The 23,148-nt window shown below is 31.1% G+C and overlaps 1 protein-coding gene across 1 annotated transcript in view; it reads right to left on the minus strand.

Moving 5' to 3' along the window:
* The window catches only part of LOC145252752 (cleavage and polyadenylation specificity factor subunit 3-like), a 155,614-nt gene that overhangs the window by 119,096 nt on the left and 13,370 nt on the right, over positions 1–23,148 (minus strand). The window contains exons 5-12 of the mRNA XM_080112637.1: positions 21,781–21,865; positions 17,868–17,960; positions 17,457–17,546; positions 12,613–12,763; positions 9,847–10,022; positions 8,946–9,104; positions 7,209–7,355; positions 4,627–4,779 (exon numbers count right to left, since the gene is read on the minus strand). Coding sequence (XP_079968763.1) covers positions 4,627–4,779; positions 7,209–7,355; positions 8,946–9,104; positions 9,847–10,022; positions 12,613–12,763; positions 17,457–17,546; positions 17,868–17,960; positions 21,781–21,865 — 1,054 coding nt within the window. The remainder of the gene's footprint in view (positions 1–4,626; positions 4,780–7,208; positions 7,356–8,945; positions 9,105–9,846; positions 10,023–12,612; positions 12,764–17,456; positions 17,547–17,867; positions 17,961–21,780; positions 21,866–23,148) is intronic.

Consider the following 23,148-nt stretch of genomic DNA (forward strand, 5'->3'; position numbering starts at 1 on the left):
TCTTTTGTCATGATTGATTAAATGATGAATGATGGTCAGTCTTTTATCATGATTGATCAAATGATGAATGATGGTCAGTCTTTTATCATGATTGATTAAATGATGAATGATGGTCAGTCTTTTATCATGATTGATTAAATGATGAATGATGGTCAGTCTTTTATCATGATTTATTAAATGATGAATGATGGTCAGTCTTTTATCATGATTGATTAAATGATGAATGATGGTCAGTCTTTTGTCATGATTGATTAAATGATGAATGATGGTCAGTCTTTTATCATGATTGATCAAATGATGAATGATGGTCAGTCTTTTATCATGATTGATCAAATGATGAATGATGGTCAGTCTTTTGTCATGATTGATCAAATGATGAATGATGGTCAGTCTTTTATCATGATTGATCAAATGATGAATGATGGTCAGTCTTTTGTCATGATTGATTAAATGATGAATGATGGTCAGTCTTTTATCATGATTGATCAAATGATGAATGATGGTCAGTCTTTTGTCATGATTGATTAAATGATGAATGATGGTCAGTCTTTTATCATGATTGATCAAATGATGAATGATGGTCAGTCTTTTGTCATGATTGATCAAATGATGAATGATGGTCAGTCTTTTATCATGATTGATCAAATGATGAATGATGGTCAGTCTTTTATCATGATTGATCAAATGATGAATGATGGTCAGTCTTTTGTCATGATTGATTAAATGATGAATGATGGTCAGTCTTTTATCATGATTGATCAAATGATGAATGATGGTCAGTCTTTTATCATGATTGATCAAATGATGAATGATGGTCAGTCTTTTGTCATGATTGATCAAATGATGAATGATGGTCAGTCTTTTATCATGATTGATCAAATGATGAATGATGGTCAGTCTTTTGTCATGATTGATTAAATGATGAATGATGGTCAGTCTTTTATCATGATTGATTAAATGATGAATGATGGTCAGTCTTTTGTCATTATTGATTAAATGATGAATGATGGTCAGTCTTTCGTGATGATTGATCAAATGATGAATGATGGTCAGTTATTTGTGATGATTGATCAAATGATGAATGATGGTCAGTCTTTTGTCATGATTGAGGAAATGATGAATGATGGTCAGTCTTTTGTCATGATTGAGGAAATGATGAATGATGGTCAATCTTTTATCATGATTGATTGATGATTAATAGTCTTTAGTCATAATTCAAGTAATGATTAATAGAAGCATATAAAAGAGTGAGGTATTTGATCATGTTGATGAAAGCTTAGCTGTAATTCCTTATGATTCATTAAGAAATTTTTTTGTCACTGTTTTTTGAATAATCATGAATGAACGTTAGGATTGGTAAATTTTTTCTGGCTACAAAATAATGATATAAAAATCATTAATGGTCATTTATGCTATGAATGTAAAATATAAAAATTGTGCTTCACCATTTCAATGTAGTTTATATGCATATTCCAATAATATCTGTGACTCTTTGCAATGCTTTTTATATTCTGTATTTAAACGATAGATGAAAGTATTGTCATGGAAAAGTTCTTGCTAACTCGTATATGAAACCTTCTGAATTGACATTTGAAGAATTGCAACTAACGAATAACTGTACACTCTCTACATCATCAACATTAGCCACCAGATTTGCTATCATATCATGAGTAGAAAACAACAAATTTAGTTGATGGAGGAGACCCTGAGTAGTACTAGGACCTCAGGGCCAGAATAGATCTATAAGGAGTATCAACTCAAGAGTGACTCTTGTGTTTTATCAAAGAGTTTTTTATAGACGTGATTAATAAAAAATCATTTTCATGATGACACTTTAGTTATCCATGTTCCACTCACAAAATTGATTACTAAGATGGAATAGAGAAAGATGCTTGTCAGATAAGATAGAATTTTCTGTGTCTTGTCTTTGAAGAAAGGAAGTCATAGCTTTTGGACAAAGTCTAAATTTACCATCGTAGCATGATTGCTTTTAATAAAGGAATGTCTTTAGCCTGACAACACATCAGATGTCATTATTGACACTTTTCCAAACAATTTTTTTTTATTTAAACTGTTTCAGAATACCATTATGATAATCTCATTAATCTTTATCTTTGAGTGGCCTCCTGGCCTTGATACATGTTAATCTATTGGCTTAAAAAAAAAAAAAAATAAATAAAATAAAAATAATCTGATTTTTCTATGCAAGTACTACCTCTCCATTAAATTTCCCTTCTTATGCATTTGTGATTTTTCCTTTTTAAGTAAAAAAAAAAAAAATCACTTTTTTATTACCATTGAAAATACTGCCAAGTCTGCTGCAAAGAATTTGGGTTTCCTCTACAGGGCTAATAAACTTCTAACACCAGCCAGTATTCTATATTCCTACAAAGCCACCAACAGCCCATGCGTGGAACATTGTTGTCACATCTGGGTTGGTGCATCAACCACTAGTTTCTCCTTCCTGAACAGGGTCCAAAAGAGAGAATCCCCAACCTATTAGGTCCCACACAGACTGCAAAGCTCCAGCCCCTGTTCAACCACCACTGTACTGGTTTTGCAAGTACGTCAAAATCACTTTCTACTCTTAGAGCTTCTTTCCATTGATCTACTTGTATTTGGAAATCCCACCCTGCCTCTTGTTTCTTCTTGTACTAACATGTAGAAGTTTTAATGCGATGTTAAACATTTCACTGCCCTTATGAAGCCGGCCCCTGATTCAGAGTAATCCCTTATTTGTCTCGGTTGCAGTCTGCCTTGTTTGGGATGAATTGAAATAGGAAAAAAAATAAAAAAATTTTTAATTCAATTTTCATTAAAAAAAAAAAGATTGTTAAATTTAATTCATCTATCAACACTATAAGTTATGAAAAAAATGAATTCTTTTTGTCAGAAATATACTTTAAAAAATTTTTTTTTAGATAAAACTCATTTTGGATTGATTTAATGTCAATATGAAAATATTTGCTCATAATGCTTTTTTTTTTTTATATTTGAAAAGTTGAATGACATCAAATATGGTGCAGTGCTAAATATGTTCCTTTCAAGATGTTGCAGCAAAAAGATGTTGAATTAACATTTGATCACACTTTTGATTCTTATTTTGAATCTAACAGAAAAGACAGATAAATCTTTATGTACAGAAGGAGGATATCATGTTCCAAAAAATATCACAAATTGATCAAGTAGATTTTTTGTTACTTCTGCAGTATACAGATGGCGGCCATCTTTTTTTTTGGGGGGGGGGCAATAACTCCAATTTCTTCTTAATCAAATAATACAGCAAGTAACAAACAAGATTTTTTTTTCCCAAACACAAAAATATTTGAAAACCAAAACATTTATTGTATAAAATTGCATCAATAAATACTTGTAAAAAAATTTATTGAAAAGTCTGCGCAAGAAAATATAAGTTTAATAAAATAAAAAAATTTTTTGGAATTAAAGCAACACTGGATTTTTATAAAATAAAATTTTTGTTTTTTTTGTTTTTCTTTCAAACAAATTAATAATTTAAATAAAACATTGTTTTAAAATAAAGCAACATTTAAAAGGTCAACAACAATTTAATAATTTGAATGGAACATTTTCCGGATTAAAGCAACATCTCCAGCAGAGTCCATCATTACTACCATTGCTGGTTTACAATGCCATACTTTGTCTACATTGATACTGTTCTGCAGTCGACAACAACCTATTAGCCTGCAAAAAGTCAATTGTTTCAACAATGCAATATCACACATGCTTAGAGAATTAGCATCCATTTTAGGATAAAGTTTCCAAAGAATTTCCCCCAAAATATGAGTTATCGTTCCCTGTTCTGATGAGAGTTTAGTGAAACCCACTGAAAAAGATGGTCGCTGTTCATATACTGCAGAAGTGCCAATTTTTTTTTTTTTTTATTAAGAAAATCAATTTTTAATGATTAATAATTTTTGGCAACTAATGTTTATAAATAGAGGGGGAGACAACTCAATTCGACTTACTGAGATCAAAATTAGTCTTGTATTGAATACAATTTACTCTTAAAAGCATTAAAAAATTGATTTTCTTGATATAAAAAATAGCTTGATCGATTACATAATTTTTGGAATATGACATCTTTGTTCTATGATGGGTATGTACATCATAATCTGTATTTTTTTAAAAAGTCTAATTCTAAATAAGCACCCACTTTCGTAACACAGATTGACAGACACGAACAAATAAATTCAAATGAGTAATAATTCCTGATTAAGATTTAAAATCACTTTCGGACATACACAGGCCTTCTCTCTTTCATACCTATAATTGGAAGAAAATAAAAAAACAAAAACATATCAAACATAAAAAAGGAATGGTAAACAAAAAAAAAAAAGCAAAACAAAATCATGATGAGAATTTAAAGAAAAAAAAAAGAAGCAAACAATACATATATATATATATATATATATATATATATATATATATATATATATATATATATACAGAACAAAAAATACAATAAATATTACAAAACAGAAACAAAGGAAGTGGTGGTGGTGGTGGTGGTGGGGGGTCGTTGGTTTTTTTTTTTTACCAACACCCGCAACAATGTGAAGACGAAAAAGAAACTACAGGAAAAAAAAAAAAAAATAAGAAACCTACCTTTGCCATTTTCTCTCCGCGGAAATGTAGTTCCACTGCGACTGTGTTCCTGGGATTGTTCACATGCATTCGATAATTCTCGTCATCTTCGTACTCACGGATCAAGGCCGCCCGGAGGCGGTTCATCTCATTCTGTTCTCCGTGGACAAGAACCTGAAGCGAATTATGAAAAAATATATCAGATTTGTTTGTATCTTTTTCTTTTCCTTTTCTTCTCCCTTGCCTTGTTGTAAAGTTGGAGAAAGAAGTCTGTTTGTAAAGAGCCGCACCTTGTATCTAGCGGTTGTATTTTGAAATGTTTGAACTGTACATAGGCATCGCTAGAATAACGTCAAGAATGAGAGTTCATACAGAAACGTTGTTTTAATTGGAATAAATATATATATATATATATATATAGTTGTGATACAACGAAACAGGATTGTATGTCGATGACTATATATATATATATATATATATATATGTATATAATAAAATATGCATCAAGTCCTCTTGAAAACCAAATCACAACGTAATATGAGACCTGTTTTACAAAGAAGAAAACAAAAAATGAAACAAAAAAATTACAAACTGAAGATGGAGTATATCTCTGAAATATATTTGTTTCAAATTTCAAATAAGTAAAATATTTGTTTATAATTGATTTAATAGAAAGAAAAATATGTTTGTAAAGAGCCACGCGTTGTATCTAGCGGTTGTATTTTTAAATATTTAAACTGTGCATAGGCATCACGAGAATAACGTAAAAAAAAACAAAAAAAAAAACAAAACCACACTCTGAAATATATTTGTGATAAATTTCAAAAAGTGAAATATTTGTTTATTTTCCTAATATTACGTTGTAATATGGCTCTACATAAGTATCTATATATTAATACAATAGCGTGTTATTTTGCGTGTCATGCTTGTCGCTACACAAGGGAAGAGAGAGCGCCAAAAATAATATATATAATTGTTTTCACAAGTGACGGTATGGTCCTGAACAAATTAATCCACGCAATTCCAAACAATACTGCCGAATTGACATGCCACGAACAATATCATTGAATCGACACACATGTTTCCGAGAAATAGAAAATAAAAGTATTTAGTGTTAGGAAATAGGAATAAAAGTATTTAGTGTTAGGAAATAGAACATAAAAGTATTTAGTGTAAGGAAATAGAACATAAAAGTATTTAGTGTAAGGAAATAGAAAATAAAAGGATTTAGTGTTGGGAAATAGAAAATAAAAGGATTTAGTGTTAGGAAATAGAACATAAAAGTATTTAGTGTAAGGAAATAGAAAATAAAAGGATTTAGTGTAAGGAAATAGAAAATAAAAGGATTTAGTGTAAGGAAATAGAAAATAAAAGGATTTAGTGTTGGGAAATAGAAAATAAAAGGATTTAGTGTTGGGAAATAGAAAATAAAAGGATTTAGTGTTAGGAAATAGAACATAAAAGTATTTAGTGTAAGGAAATAGAAAATAAAAGGATTTAGTGTTGGGAAATAGAAAATAAAAGGATTTAGTGTTGGGAAATAGAAAATAAAAGGATTTAGTGTTGGGAAATAGAAAATAAAAGGATTTAGTGTTAGGAAATAGAACATAAAAGTATTTAGTGTTAGGAAATAGGAATAAAAGTATTTAGTGTTAGGAAATAGAAAATAAAAGTATTTAGTGTAAGGAAATAGAAAATAAAAGTATTTAGTGTTAGGAAATAGAAAATAAAAGTATTTAGTGTTAGGAAATAGAAAATAAAAGTATTTAGTGTTAGGAAATAGAAAATAAAGGTATTTAGTGTTGGGAAATAGAAAATAAAAGTATTTACTGATGGGAAATAGAAAATAAAAGTATTTAGTGTTTTGAAATAGGAAAACTATTTTTCCTCTACTTTTAATATATCACAGGACTAGTTAATGACCCAAGATTTTACAGAATGATTTTTGTCCAGTTGTGTAACTGGAATTAAAATGTTTTGTTTTTTTTATGTAAACTGTGTGACTTGTTCAAACATTACAATCTGTTTTCCCAAAAATAATTTTTTCTTAGTTTAGTTTTTTTACAATTATTTCTATAGCTGCAAACGGTACTTGTCCTTTTGGTCTAAAAATAAGTTGAAGAGGTAAAACGCAACAATAGAGGTAATAAGATAGAGGTAGAGAAAGGCAATAAGTAAGAGACAGAGAGAAAAAGAGGCAATGAGAGAGAGAGAGAACCGGAGAGAGAGACAATGAGAGAGAGAGAGAGACAATGAGAGAGAAAACAGAGAGAAACAATGAGAGAGAAAGGGAGAGAGAGACGAAGAGAGAGAGATAAGGGAGGGAGAGACGAGGGAGAGAGAGAAAGGAAGAGAGACGTGGGAGAGAGAGAAAGGAAGAGAGACGTGGGAGAGAGAGAAAGGAAGAGAGACGTGGGAGAGAGAGAAAGGAAGAGAGAAAAAGGAAGAGAGAGTATGAGTGAAAGGAAAGGCGAGAAAGAAGAATAGAAAGGTCATGTCACACTTATAAGATTTGTAAAGAAAGATGTAGTTCAGACTAATAATAGATTAAACAAGAAAAAATGTCAAATATAAAAAAAAAAAAACGATAAACAGTTACTCACAACATGCGGAGGTTTTAAGGCTCGTAAGAATTCACTGGTTTGTTGGTAATCTGTATGGGCCGAGAATGAGATGTAATCGACAGAAGATTTTAGGGCCAATTTTTGTCCATTCATCGTTACAATTTCATCAGGTTCGGATAACACATGCTGAAAAATACAATCATTCACAAGTTAGCAACATAATTATGGTATGGGAACATGAAGAGCTATGTGAGAGTTCAAAGACTAAATAAGAATTTTGTTCTGCATTCATGATAAGACAATAATTTGAAAATTTAAGATACGACTGAAAAAAAGAAAAATGGCTGGTGATTTTTACGTCTATATTTCACACATCTGCCTTACTTCTCTTCTAAAAAAATATCTCTCTAATTAAAAAGCTGATGGTCACATGGTTCAAGAAACTAAAATGCTGGTTTTATCCAAACTTTTTTTTAACTTGAGACTTTTGTGAAATTAAAATTCATTTTATTAATGCATTATTTTTTTTTGTCATTAAATTAATTAAATGAAATGGTTTAAAAATAAATTTTAACACAGATTGTTATATTTATGCATTAACAACAAATGGACAATATTTTTTTCAACTATTTATCTATTATTACTAGCAGGGGTACCCGGCGTTGCCCAGTTGTTTGGAGGGGGGGGGTGCATAATATCCAAACAAAAATAAAAACGATGTTAAACTTCTGTAAAAAAATCGGCAAAAGCAAAAACAGCAAACAAACGTAAAACTTCTTTGAAAAAGAAATTGGGAAAACAGAAAGCATAAATCAGGGGAAAAGATGATGGACATGTTCTGAAAAACAAAAACCGGAAAACAGCGAGAAAAAAAAAAAAAAAAAAAAAGGCAAAAATAACCCTTCGATTCGCTTAAATCCAATGATGCATTTCACCCAGTAGAAAACATCGAACGAAAAGGAACGTTAAAATGCCATTCCATTTTTTTAAGCAACTACGAACCCAGACCGGTGTTTCTTTGTACTGTCCCTTGCGAACAGATCCGCAACGCAAGTGGTAGCGGGGGTAAGAAGAATTTATTAGAGAGAAAAGATTTTACAACGTCAATTGATTTTAACCAATTTTGGCCGTGAACTCTCAGCAGAAAAATATAGGAATCCACGATTATCGAGGAAGTGGATAGGTAACAGGCCTATAACACACCTCAGATAATGTGCTGCAGTTTGTGCATATTACATTTGCATGAAATGTCTTGATTTTCAATCCTATTAAGGTCAAAATGAGTTCATTTTATATATATAGAGAGATATTATTATTACTACTACATCAATTTATTTATTATATAAAGGGTAAGCAAGAAGTAAACAATTTTTCATTCGTACCATATATACATACATACATTCAAACACCGCAAGTACAAAGGAGATGACTCTCTTTCTTAATCTTTTTGGTGTACTAAGGAAAAAAACAAAGAAATATACAGTAGAACCTCAGGATATGGCATTAAAAAATTAGTAACAAAATACAGTACAGTATATAATACAAAATACAGTACAGTATATAATTAGTAACAAAATACAGTACAGTATATAATACACATATGTATATTATCAAATAACAACATAAATAACATCGTAAGGCGGGGCAAATACTGTAATCAGGGTCTGGAAAAACATTGTATTCCACATCGTAATCTGAAAAAAACTGTATCCTGGAGTTCTACTGTAGTTATAGTTTTGTCACATCTTAAAAATTAGTTAAGAGCTTGTGATATACCTTGGCCAGAGTTCCTTCTACGCAATAACCAGCAATAATCACCCCATTTCGCTTGTCTACACACCAACTTTCAAATAATTCCCGTGAGAGACCGCTCTGCATCATACCGGGGCTGGCCAACACCACTGAAGGTCCGATATCATCAAAGTGTTCCATGCTCTGTTTATAAAAAAGATACAAAATAGAAAACCGATTGGTGTAGGTACAGAAAATAATATACATATATATATGTGTATGTATGTATTTATGCAGCATTCTTTCATTTGAGCATACATTGTTAAAAAATAAAATCAAATTGTTTGATTATACTTTTTTATTTTTTTCATTTTTCTACTGAATTTTTTGGTGTCAAAATCAAAACAATGTATGTTCCATCTGTATCACATATCAAAAAAAAAAAATTGGTGTCGCTGATAAGATAAAACCTAGCCACATTCTGATTGGATGATGAAAACCCTAGCTACATCCTAATTGGATAAAAGAAATCTTGCTTACCAATGAAAACTAAAAACAAAATGGTGGTTTTAAGTTTTGGTTCAAATGTATCTCTTTGTTTAAATACTTATATAATGCATGTATATTAACGTTTATTCATAAAAACTTATAGAAAGAAATACAAAAATAAAACTCAAATTGTTTGTATGAGGATTCTATTGTGTAAATGTTAAATGAACGTAATAGATTCTTTTTAAGATTACGAATTGTGTTATTTTTTGATCTGATTTTCAAGTTAAATTCAATTTTTACTGCATCTTTTGTTTATTAAATTGTTAGGTGAAAGTACAGAATTATTTTTTTTTCTGAGTTATATTGATTTCATTAACACAGACTTTAAAGGCATTTTTCATAATATTACTGAAATATTTAACTATTAAAAAAACAGAATAAGTGTGAAACTTACTTTTAAATTGGATATGTGTTTGAAGACAAATGGATTGCTGATGGTAATCTGTCGTCGAATCTTGTCATTCATTGCATTGATGTAAGTCTGATAGACGCTCATACATTTCTTGGCCAACGAAGAAGCATAATAGATTGGTGTTTCATGCAATTCAGGATGATTGGACCAATATTCATCTGAAGGGGAATAATTAAATACATTTCCATTAATTAAATATTGATAAAACTTGCAGAGAACACTGTTTTACGGGTGTTGTAAAAATGGAATGGAAAGTTAAGTTTCATTCTGTTTTTAATTTTTTTTTTTTTTGTGCCTCCGCCCCAAAAACAAACAAAAGTAATCGAAAGAATAACTTTCAACAATCATACTTTTTATATATATATAAACGAAAGATTTCTTTTTATAAAAAAAAATTTTATTAACAAAAACAAAACAATTTTTAAATGTAAAAAATCAATTTGGTATACGTTTTTGGCATTTTTTTTTTTTTACATAAGTCCAACTACCCGTTCACATGGAAAATATCGACTGCCATAGGTTTTTGGGTATAGCTTACAATGAATAAACACTCTAATCTCCCCATGTTAAGAATACCTTTCGGAATAGACCTCCCCCCACCTCCCCATGTTAAGAACACCTTTCGGAATAGACCCCCCCCCCACCTCCCCATGTTAAGAACGCCTTTCGGAATAGACCCCCCCCCCCCATCAACCTTGTCAGCATACCCAAAAACCTATAAAAGTTGACATTTCGGATATGAATTGGACATAATATAAAAATGTACCGAATTTAAAATGGAACAAAATTTCAATTTCTATTCCATTTTTACAACAACCGTAAAACAGAGTATTCTCCGCAAGTTTTACCGAAATATCTATCAATAAATAAAGTCTATACAATAATAAAAAAGAAAATACATTTGAAGCGTATATCTCAAAGACGCATCGTTAATAACATCTTAATATAGAACCTCGGTGGACCAATTCTTTAATTTCAGGACACAACATTTCTGGATGTGGTACACAACTGAAGTCTTGTGTTGTTGACTCAATGGATAGTGACATCTGTGTTTCTTTCTCTCTTATTTCTAGTTGCAGTCTAGACAGGTCTCAATATTCCCTGCTTTCTTTGTTCCAGCTCATTTGACTCTAATTCACTGTTTTTATACCTCATTGCAATACAGCTTCCTATTCCAGTAGTTTATTTCCGAGAACTGCAGGCTTGCAAAACTCTCTCCCTGCTGACTGTATTCCTCCTACCTATAGCAACGGTCTACTAATAAGCATCTCCTGTTTTTGTGATAATCGTTTTTCGTTCTTGTGAGTTACTTACATCAGGTGGCGTTTGAAGCAATTTCCATAAAAACCAAAAAAAAAAAAACCAAAACAAAACACAATGACGATGGATGAGAACTTAAGGCTGTCCACATGTTGGTACTACCATTGTAGAGGGTCAACTATCAGGTACGTATGAATGGTGTGATGATGTAGAAAAGTGAAATCCAGTCAATAAGGTTTAAGGACGTGTTGCATGTAGAGAAATGACATGATTGATGCGTAATGCGAGTCTTAAACATGCTATCTTAGATCTGATGACCTCAGAGGAAGAGTCAAATGCAGGCAGCAGAGGAAAATGCATGCAAGAGATCTGTTTCTTTGTTGATTGGTTGGTTGTTTCTGTTTAACAGCATAGCAACCCCTTTTCAGGTAACTTAATGCCAAATCCGGTAATTTTGGAAAATGTTTTTATACTTCTAGTTCTTTACATCTTCAAGTATTTATTCGTGGAGTTTGGTTTGGTTGTTTTGTTTAATGTCATATCAACACTTTTTTTTAGGCAATTTAATGCAGAATCAGGTAATTTTGAAAAAAAAAAAGATTTTATTCAAGTTCTTTATATTTTCAAATAATTTTTATGGTATTTGGTTTGTTTGTTTTTTAAGAAAAATACCGTTTTTGTTTTTGACTTTGCAGAACATGATTGAGTTTTGTAAAGGTTGGTTGTTTTTGTTTTACGGCATATCAACCTTTTTCAGGTTATTTAATGCCGAATCTAGTTATTTTGAGGAATGATTTTTAATGGAGTATATTTTTTTTCAAGTCAGATTCTATTTAACCCATAGTTGGGACCCTAACAGGTACTACCACTCAGGGTCAGAGTGGACCTGGGAGCAATGGCAATTAAAGGGTGGCTCCACACTCCCAAGGCCCGCAAGGTGGGGGCCTCACCATCGGACATAGTTTTAGGTCATATCCAGGACCATTTTGTAAAGGAGGAAAAAAATAATAACATCAATGTTTGGTGCAATTTAAGCCAGTAAGCCTAATCTAGTAGCACCAAATTCTTTACCAAAGTCTAGACAAAAGTGAACCTGAGAGCAATGGTAACTAAAGGGCAACACCCATTCCCCACAGCTCTCAAATGGGGCTTTATCACTGGATGTCTTTTGAGGTCACACCCAGGTCCTCTGTTTCTTTGGTCAGATTAAAAAGATGAGACTTCTTGGGCAAGTAGATGTAGAACAGTTGTGACAGCAGAGTCAGTTGTTAGATGAAGCCAAGAAAGATATGAACAGAAATGATGAGGATGGATTTGAGAGAAAATGGAATAAATAAAGACTCAGCAGGAGATAGGTTAATTTGCATATCAATTTCAACATAGGTAAAAAATATGTTAAACCAAATATGACAATGACACATTACAATAATCTCCGATATTCTGCAAAGGAGACCGACTTGATTATGGAGAAACAAGTGCCACACTGACCTAAAATCAGGAGAAGTTCTTGAGCTCGCCCAAGAGCAAAGACAGGAATCAGACACCGGCCACCTCGGCTGACGATATCGTGAACCAAACCAGTAAACCTAGCTTCTCGATCTTCTCTTTTTTCGTGGATGTGTGTACCATAAGTTGATTCCTGGAAAACAAACAAATTTATATATATATATAAAAACAGGGAAACCAAACAACAAGAAATATTTGATTTAAACACTCCTTGGCCTTTTGGTTAAGAGCAGAGTGTACTATATTTCTAATACTGCACTTCATCTTTTTTGCTCCTGGCTGCTGAACGAGAAAGAATTTTTACTTTTGATTGTAATTGTCCAATTACTAATATATATATATATATATCACTATAGATATATAAATCACAAAAGATATTCATTGTGCTTAGACTTTTTACCCTTAAAAAAAAAAATTTTTTTATCCATTATGATTGATAAATACTAACTGATTAACATTTCAAGTAAATTATTAACATATATATATATATATATATATATATATATATATATATTTTAGTGATGGGACGATTCCAAAATTTTTTTCTGATTCCGATACAATTACAGATTCCGTTCTAAATTTCTGATACGATTCTGATTCTTTTCAAATTTATAAATATTTAATTAGAGATTTGTTGTTTTTTGTAAATTTTAAAATTATTACATAAGCCCTGGTAATTTCTGCGTATATTTTTTCTGAAATGTTTTCCTTGTAATTGATTAAAAATTGTAAGACTACAAAAGATTTATTTTGATTTTAAAACAAGCCAGATTGTATCAGTTCGTTGTTAGCATGCTACATGATACTTGAAAGTTTTCATAAACAGTTGAAAATAGTCGACGATTGGAAGGCAAAATAAGAAAATGATGTAAGAAAAAAATATTTAACAACGCTTCCTCATATTTTTACAAATTAATTTCTAAATAATAATGTTACTATTTAGAAAACCATTTTTAATATGGAGAAGGCGTGGGTTTTGTTAACTATTCAGTGCCTCCTCTCTATGAATGAAGTGAAAATTTTATTTTGATTATAAAAAATTGGTTGGTTATCAAATTGATTTGCTTTGCTGTAAAAAAACAAAACCGAGATGCAACTGGGACCATGGGGAGGCTTATTGCCACTCAAATTCCAGTGAAGACCAATAGCTGCTGCCAACGAGAAATCAATGGCAAACAGCTGTTGTGATAATGCAAATTTATTAGCAAATTGTATCGAAAGAGGTGGAGAGTACTAGAAACCTTTACTCAGCTTCCAGGGAACACCACAGGCTGTTTTCAAGGAGAGATCTTTGATGACCTGCATGAAAGCTCATTGTGGGCCAATAATAATAATTGTAGATTAACACTCTCAGCGAAATCACCATTCCAAAATGAAACGTTAATTCTATAGGTGATTACGTGTGAAACCCTTAAAAAACTTGACGGAAAGAAAAGCAATCATTTTAGTATTTAGAGTGGGAGCTCAGTTTCAAATATAAACTTAACATAAAATAATCATCATTTCTGGGCCATTCTAATTCTTTATGGATGTTAACTAAATTGTTTACCACTAACTTAAGTCTGATTGACAACATTGTAAAACCATGCGTAATCGCTTAAAAAAAGTAGACATTCCCCCCAAATAAACGCACATAATTTATCTCTAATAGAAAAAGCATTATGTTTTTGGTTAACTGCCGTACCTTAAATTCCTAAGTAAATCGTTTCATATTTATTTTTTATATTTATGAGTGTTTACAGGAAATTTTTTTATTTATTTTAACAGCTGTAATTAAATGAAGTCATTTTTTTTTTTTTTTTTTTTTTACAATTTGAAAAGAAAAATTAAATAACCTTGACTCTCACCCCCAATCTTATAAGGTTCCTGATTCTCCTGGGGATCTTTTCTAAACCATACGTAGCCTCCATGGCATCCGATCTGTGATCACTAATCCTATCACCTTGGTCTTCCTCTTCTTTTATTTTCCTTGATTGTTCACTAACAAAATCAACAACACAAAGCAGTGTTATCACCAGGGAGATAAGGCCAGCTACGGCATGGCAATATTCATGACAGGTGGTTTTAACAGTTACGTGTAAAACGGTACATGTAAATACTGTATTCTCATGAAATTATTAGCGTCTCCCCCCCCCCCCCCCCGTTTTCATTGTTTGCCAATTGCAATTATAACTTTTGTTGTAAAAAGAAAAATTTGATTCACCATTGTTTTGGCTATTGCATGTAGGCAATCTGAAAAACAGTTTCACATATAAATTTAATGTAAAATGATCACCTCTTTTGAGCCAGACAGTATTTTAAGAACAGGTAACGGATTTTGTTTGCTTTTAATTTTGGCCATGTTCATGTTCAAACTGTAGTATAAAATATTTCATTGTCAAAAGAACATAAAAGAAACGACCCCTCCTTACTACTAACTCTAAGTCTGAGCGATAATACAAAAAATAAAGCGATTACTTGTGGTTTTATGATTTTGCCGATTGGGCTTTGGGATCAGTGGTAAAAAATTTAGTTAACTGCTTTAAAACAATTAGAATGGCTTGGAAACAGGTGATCATTTTACGTTAAATTTATGAATTTAGGAAAATTGAGCAACAGAAAAAGGGCAATGGAAGAAAGGGCAACGGAAAAAAGGGCAACAGAAAAACGCCTATTTTGGCCAGCTTGTAAAAAAGGGTAATTCTGGAATAAATATCGATTGAAAATAAATTTTAGAACAGTTCTTGCGGGAGATATTGTTTTAAGAAGAGGGCCCCACTTCTCAATCCAATTAAAACAAAAAAAATAAACAAATTGTTCTGTCTTGTCTTTTCGAATTCAGGAATTTTTCTGTTGAACTCGAGAATCTGCACAGAATTTCGGTCGGAGGTTACATCAATCGAAACATTAACAAAGTGTAGTATCTGTTCTGGTACTACACTTCACCTATTCTCTCCCCGTTCAATGAAAGAGAAATCCTAGACTGAAGCAATTTTTATTTTTGTTCAGACCCAGAGTACCCCTTTTTTTTGGAGCTGGATATTCCCCGCATTAAAAGAAACAACCTTGCGTCTAACTTTACCCTCTAGGAAAGGCAAGTAAATAGGAACACTCAACATGAGAACAGTAGTACGAAGCGTTTTCATAAAAATGTTAAGTGTTCTTTAAAACCAAATAAAATCAATTTTTATAAAATTGATTTTATTTGGTTTTAAAGAACACTTAACATTTTAAGATATTTTTTAAAATATAATTTTGGGGGAGGTGTAGCCGCTTTTTAAAAAGACTATTGGACAACAAGCTATTTTCAATGGATATTTATTCAATAATTGCCTTAAATTCACATGCACTACTAACCCTCCATTCTAAATTCCAAAATAATTTAGTTTTTAGTGGGTTCACAAATATTACCCCAAAAAGTAGACTACGATTGGGGGGGGGAAAGGGTACTTTTAAATGTCGATATAATTTCTTTTTTAATTTGGCAAACATGTAAATGTTTTCCTTTTATGTATTTTATCCAAGATTTTGATAAATTTATAGAGAGATATTCATGTATAGTTTTAACATATTTTTAGAGAAAGACATTAAAATAATAAAACATTAACAATTTCAGAGGACACGGTGGTCAGAAAAAGCAGCTCCAAGAAAATAAAACTTGCCCATTCGTTTGAACTGTAAACTCTGAGAAGTGTGATCTAGACATTTGGCAAGTAGATGCGAAAAAATACTTGAACATTTGATCAAGCTTCAGATGGCATCTAACACCTAGCAATCCCTAAGTCTAAGCATAAAGTAAATGATAATGGCAGAATCATAGAAAATTTAATGCTAAAAGTTTTTCATATGAAAGCATTAAAATTCACAAATTTATTTCAAATTCAATTCAATGTTTTGTCCAATCCTTGTCATATTGAGTGAGAGAGCAGACAAAAACCTACCAAACAAAACCCAACTGGGCAAAAGCATAAACGCATAAAATAGATAAATTAAAGATTAAAAAAACAACTCATTCATATTCTATTTTTATTTAATTAGCAATAATGCTTGATATTTTTTCTGGACAAAATATTTCTTTAATTTAAACAATTTTTTCAATACCTTGTAAATAAACTGCATTCTTATAGAGTTTATCCAGTGAATTGTCGAAGTTTTAAGTTTTGTTTTGTTTATTTTATGCAAATAGAAAAAAATTACATCTTATTTTGATGTTATTATGATCTATAGAGTTTAGTTTTACTAATAGTTTAAAAATAATAAACATTTGTCATCAGTACAGGCAATGGAAAATTAAGTTTGAAAAATATTGAAAAAAATCGATTTTGGTATCGGAAATTTGGCACAAATTTTTGTGATTTCGATACCGATTCCAATACCCCCAAAAGCTCCGATTTTTCAGATTCCTGATTAATCATCTCAATACTAATATATATATATATATATATATAGATAGATAATATTCAATAATTGGTTCTGTAATAATAAATACAGAATCTGCATGAATTAAATATATCTGTGTACTTTTGACCAGTCAAGGCTATATTGCCCCACCCCCATCGCTAGTCTGTAATAATCTTATGCCTTAGTTGTTTCATTTATTCACTTTATAGCTTGTTGTAGACCAACTATTAACAAATGAAATGTCTTTATCTCCCATTGCTTTTTGTCTTTGCCTTTCCAACACTTATGACATTACTAACGTAATACAGTGAATTTGAATAACACTCCATGAATTGTAATTCTCTACCCACATATTGCTAATCGTGATGAAATAGAATATCAGGTATTCTATTTATGCAGCAGTGCAAGATTTACTATTGCTGTATATGGACGTTTATTATACTTACGATGATGACCACATCTGGTCGTACTGAAGGAATTTCAGCAGCCATCAAATGACGATCTTCTTGCCGAGAGAAATCACCGGTATACAAGACCTGTTAAAAGTAAAATAAAGAAATACGTCAGTCATGCTGCACGCACACACACAAACTTGTATCTTTGCTTGTACGTACATTATCACCTTTCACACGCTTATAAAGAAATGAGATCAACCGATTATGAAAGATTATTACCAAAAATTTAGATTCATCTATTTCGAAATTTATTTTTGCAAAATTGAATAAAATAGCAATTCTGTTGGTATTTATTTTCTCAATTTTCTAATATATAAAATTAAATCAATTTCTTTGTCATTAGTAGTTTTTTTTGTTGTTTTTTTTAGTCATATATAGCAAGCTTATAAAGATCTGACTTACCTTGACACCAGCAATTTCAATCATGAACATAGCTGCTCCTAAAACATGGCCAGCAGTGTAACACCAAAACTTTATGCCATTTACATCTTTTTCCTTGGGGAATAAAAAGTTTTTTTTTTTTTTTTTTAAATATTGTTATGCATTTAACTATTCAAATCTTCTTAATGAAAAGTTAAAAACAATATGTGCTTTTTTTTTTCCTTAAAGATGAACATTTATTTCGAAGATATAAATAAGCAAACTTTTGTCAAGCAACTTTTTTTGTTAATAATTTTTTTTGGGGGGGGGGAAGGGAGAGGGGAGATATAAAATCTCTTGTTAATCTCTGTTAAGATGTTAATTGGACGATTGAAAGTCTTTAAAATAATTTTCAAAAGGTTTTTCTTGTAATGTAAAGCAATGAAAACATTAACAATCATTATATTAAATACAAAAGATAAAAGATTTTTCCCTCAATATTAAGAAACAACCCCTGAAAATCTATAAGTGCTTACACAATTCAGCAAAGATATTAAAAAAACGAAGACAAAGAAGAATCTATGTGCCCACTATGGAATTAAGTTTGTATGAAAAGAAGTTATTCAATTTTTTTTTTTTTACAAGGGAAAATCAAAGTTTAGTGAGATCCATCGCGATGCAGCTATCTTAGCAATTTCAGCTAAAAAGAGAAGTGCCAAAGGAGATAATTCCATCTAATTCATGAAGTTTTCCATGATTTGATGTGATATTTTTACAGTTTTGAATAATTTCAGATATTCCTTTTTTCTTTCCATTTTGTTTTCTTTAAAAATCGTTTCCAAATTATTAACAAAATTATTAACAAAATTATTAGAACTTCATGTGCATTTTGACAAACTTCAAGAATTGGATGAAGTTATCTCCCCTGCCTACCTCTTCTTCCTAGCTGAAATTGCCAAGATGGTTGCATAATGATGGGGCTGACTAAAATTTGATTTTCCTCTGTAAAAAAAAAAAAAAAGAAAAAAAAAAACCCAAAAAACCTAGGAGATAAAATAAAGCAATTTTTTAATGAGAATTTCATTCCATAACGGGCGCATACATCATAAAATTTTTTCTTTATTTTCAATGATTTATATTCAGAAAGGTTTTATACAAAAAGTATATATTTGAAAATTTTACATTAAAAAAAAGTCTTTACTTTAAAATTTTTTTAAACTTTTAAATATATTAATCCCAGAAGTTCTGAAAAATAAAAAAATTTCTAAATAACGGCTAAAAATCAGATTTTGATTGTAACTTATTTCATTACAAATAAAACCATTTCTAAAAAAGAAGTATTTCAAAGTAAAAACTGTTTTTTTATGCAAATTTTAAACTTAAACTGGAAATGAATTGAATATGCAAAAAAACAAAAAAACAAAAAAAAACCAGAAAGTCAAAATAAAATAAGTTTAGTGGATATAAATTTAAGTTGAAAATCCTATCTTGAAAATAAAAAAAGCCTGTATTCTGCATATTATATGTTTGTACATAGAGAATTCACTGCTAAATTAATTAACTCATCATTATGAATGTTGAAACAGAGTTGTTAGGTGTAAGGGATTTAAATATTGGCTATGTTTAGTTTAATGAAGACAAAAAAATACGAGAGAACAAATCACATCTGCTTCACCTCTGACACAAACTTCATTATCTTTACCTAGCCTTAAACTATTACAAAATAGTTTTTAAAAAGTTCATGTTTAAGAATTTTTGAGGATTGATAATTTGGATTGTTCAAACAATTATTCTCATCCAAGATGTTATTTCCACTTATAATAACTACAAATAACATGCTAATTAATATTTCTACCTAGTCATGGCTGATGAAATGAAAACAGTTCAAAGGGTTCAGCTTGAAATTCCATATAGTTATTGAGTTTGACATAAAGATGTCCAAATCTAAAAAAGATGGACTTGAAGGAGAGTGGAGGTTAAGAAATTTGTGTGGAATGCAAACACATCTGCACCATTCTATTTTATGGCTGTGAAAACTGGCTGATCAGAACAAGTGACTCATGAAAGGTGTTCGATCACTACTGTTTGCATAACATCCTTTGTGTCCATTGTTTCTATTTACAATGCCTCCCCATGGGACAAAATTAGACACCAGGGTCGTTTTTTAATGTGGAGAAAAGGAACAAAAATAAAAATTGTCTCAGTCGTGAAGGATTTCTCCTCCACTGACAGAGAACAAGAAATTGAAGTGTAGCATCTGAAGAACAGATACTACACTTTGATCTTGGCCTGAAGGCCAAGATGAATGTTGGTGTGACAAGATGGATATACATTTATTTATATATAAACATAAAAATAAATGCACATTTGACGTTACTGAATTTTTTGTGTCCATTGTTAATCTCAAATCTTGTTCGTTCTCACTGCAATATATCCTTTCTGTGACAAGCTTGTTTTTCACGTTCTCCATAGTCATTCAGATGATTTCATCCAGTCATCAAAACAGCCCCTGCTCAAAGTTGGAAAAAAAAAAACGATGTGGAGGTCAGCTGAACACAGGACTCAGAACAATGAAACAGAATACCAAACTAATCCTGGGCCCTCGCCTCTATATGGCTTGCTGCTGAAACCATGACTGGCTAACTTTTGTATCTGCTATTGTCAAGCCAATCGCTCCAGGGTAAGTGCCGAAGCAAATAAGTAAAACACAGAAAATAAAGGAAAAAAAAGAAAAAATACTTATAAACTGGATTTATAAGAGTACTAGCATGGGTGCCCGGCGTTGTTGAGGTGTATGCTGAGCAAAAAAAAAAAAAAACAAAAAAAAAAACGGTAATTTTTTTTTAACTTTGACCCCTATTATGGCCCCTTAACATTTATAGTTTAGGACTCTAATCAAGTTATTAAGTTAGATCCATGTTCAAGGAACCTATATCTTAAATTTCAAGTGTTTAGACCCAAAATTGTCGGAGGAGTTTGGTAGAATTCTAAAAGGTAAAATCGTTGAACTTTGACCCCTTAACAGCCATATTTCTGGTCGAAAACCGATCACAAAGATTTTTCCAAATCTCAGTACACTGTATATCAAATTTTGAGTCTGTAGACTTAAAATTGAGAGAGTTATTGCGTAGGGAAATGTACACAGACAGACAGACACTTTCACAGATATATAGATAGACTAATGTATTTTTAAAAAATATATACGTATACATAAATATATATGGAAACAATTTTTTGTTTAATGTAAAGATTTTATGCAAATATTATGCAAGTATAAATCATGTAGAATATCTGAATGAATATAATTACACGTAATAGTTAACTAAAGATGATCATCCCATAAGAAAACCGAAAAAAACTAATAAGGAATTAATTAAAATGAATGTTTAAAAGAATATGCAAATTAGCTAAATCTTTTGCTAGTGAATGCAATTCCAGAACCCATATATAAGAAAATTGTATTTTCTTTTTAAATAAATAGGAAAGAGGGTTTTTAATATGAATACCAATGCACACAAAAGAAAAACGAATTTATAGGAGTATAGATGGATAGATTTGTTTAACAAAAATATATACGTATACATAAATATATATGGAAACAATTTTGTGTTCACTATAAACTTTTTTAAATATTATGCAAGTATAAATCATATAGAATATCTGCATGAATATAATTACAGGTAATAGTTAACTAAAGATGATTATCCCATTAAAAAACCGAAGCAACTAATAGGGAATTAATTAAAATCAATGTTTAAAAGAATATGCAAATTAGCTAGATCGTTTGCTAGTGAATGCAATTCCACGACCAAGATATAAGAAAATTGTATTTTCTTTTGAAATAAATAGAAAAGAGGGTTTTTAATATGAATATCGATACACACAAAAGAAAACCGAAATTATACGAGTATAGATATATATATCAAGAGGAAAATATAATCAAAAAGTGTCTAACCTGATGAAAGTTGATCGTTTCAATTTTATCCATACTGTTTTCAATATCCTTTTCTGTGTACAACATGTCTTCTGTGGCAATGTTACTGCAACGAGAAAGAGCACAAAAACAATATTTGGTTCTTATCTAGAATTTCCCCTTATGTCAAAAAAACAAAAATAATTTTAAAAATCAGTATGATGTATGTACCTAGGATGAAACAAAAATATCATATATTCCAAACATCACACATTACGTGATTTAATCAAGTAGTTTATTTTAATGAAGATCACTGCTAAGCGATTAATGGTAATTCCTAGACATCATCTTCTTCTATATATATATATAAAAAAGGGAAAATGCGTGTGATCATTTTATGTATGTCTCACAAGGGCTTTTTTCGCCACCATTCTCGGGGGAGGGAGGTTACTATTGCTTAAAACTGTTTATATACCCCCTAGATAATAATATCTACGATTTTGGAAAGCGCGTAGCGTCTAGATTTACTTACAGCGACTTTTACAAAATTATTGCTATTTTGGCTTCTCACGTGTTGATTGGACCTTTTCGTATAAAAAGCGAAACTAATTCAAAGCTAACACTGTTCTTGGCATCGTGCCGGGAAACGTCCAGAAGCAATCAGTTTTGATCAATGTGGGGCCAAACAATTGCAATTCAATCTGGACAATGGGGAGCTGGTTTCCCTTCCCCCCAACATCTTGGGGAAAAAAAAAACAACAGTCAAAGTTGGGTAAACAAACCCAAAATGTCCCGCAGCAAAAGTTAAGTCCGCTACTTCTATGACCTCATTAACGAGGTCAAATAGAAGCAGTAGAGTTAACTTTTATTGCGGTCACGTGTCAATTCTGTTTTTAATACTTAAATAAATAAATTCAAACGTGTTTCTGTTAGTATGTCGCGGTGGCCCAGTGGTTAATGTCGCACGATTTTTTTTCACACTTTAATTTCCAACTTTGCCTCAAGGGTTCGGTTCGATCCTCATACTCACCTACCAAAACTTTTTTTTTATTATTTTAACCCCTCCCCCTGGAGTTTTGATTTACCCAAAACCACGCACACCTCCAAACACCTGGGCAACGCCGGGTACCCCCCGCTAGTGTATATATATAAAAGCAAAAATGTGTGTACGTTTGTGTGTTTGCATGTCTGCTAAAAACTTTCAAACAGAACAAAAATTCACAAACTTGGTATCATATGAAAGTCCCATCCTTCGCCTGACAAATATCGAAAAATTGGCCAAAAACGTTAATTTTTTCACCCTGAAATCAGCACTTTTCTACAGGAGGAGGGTCAGCAAAAACCGTCCTCTCATGACGAGATCGGTTCTACACATGCGTCATGACCTGATTTAGTTTAAATACTTGAAGA

The sequence above is a fragment of the Euprymna scolopes genome, chromosome 29, assembly GCF_053919585.1.
Source record: "Euprymna scolopes isolate OS-2025 chromosome 29, ASM5391958v1, whole genome shotgun sequence".
Classification (NCBI taxonomy): domain Eukaryota; kingdom Metazoa; phylum Mollusca; class Cephalopoda; order Sepiida; family Sepiolidae; genus Euprymna; species Euprymna scolopes.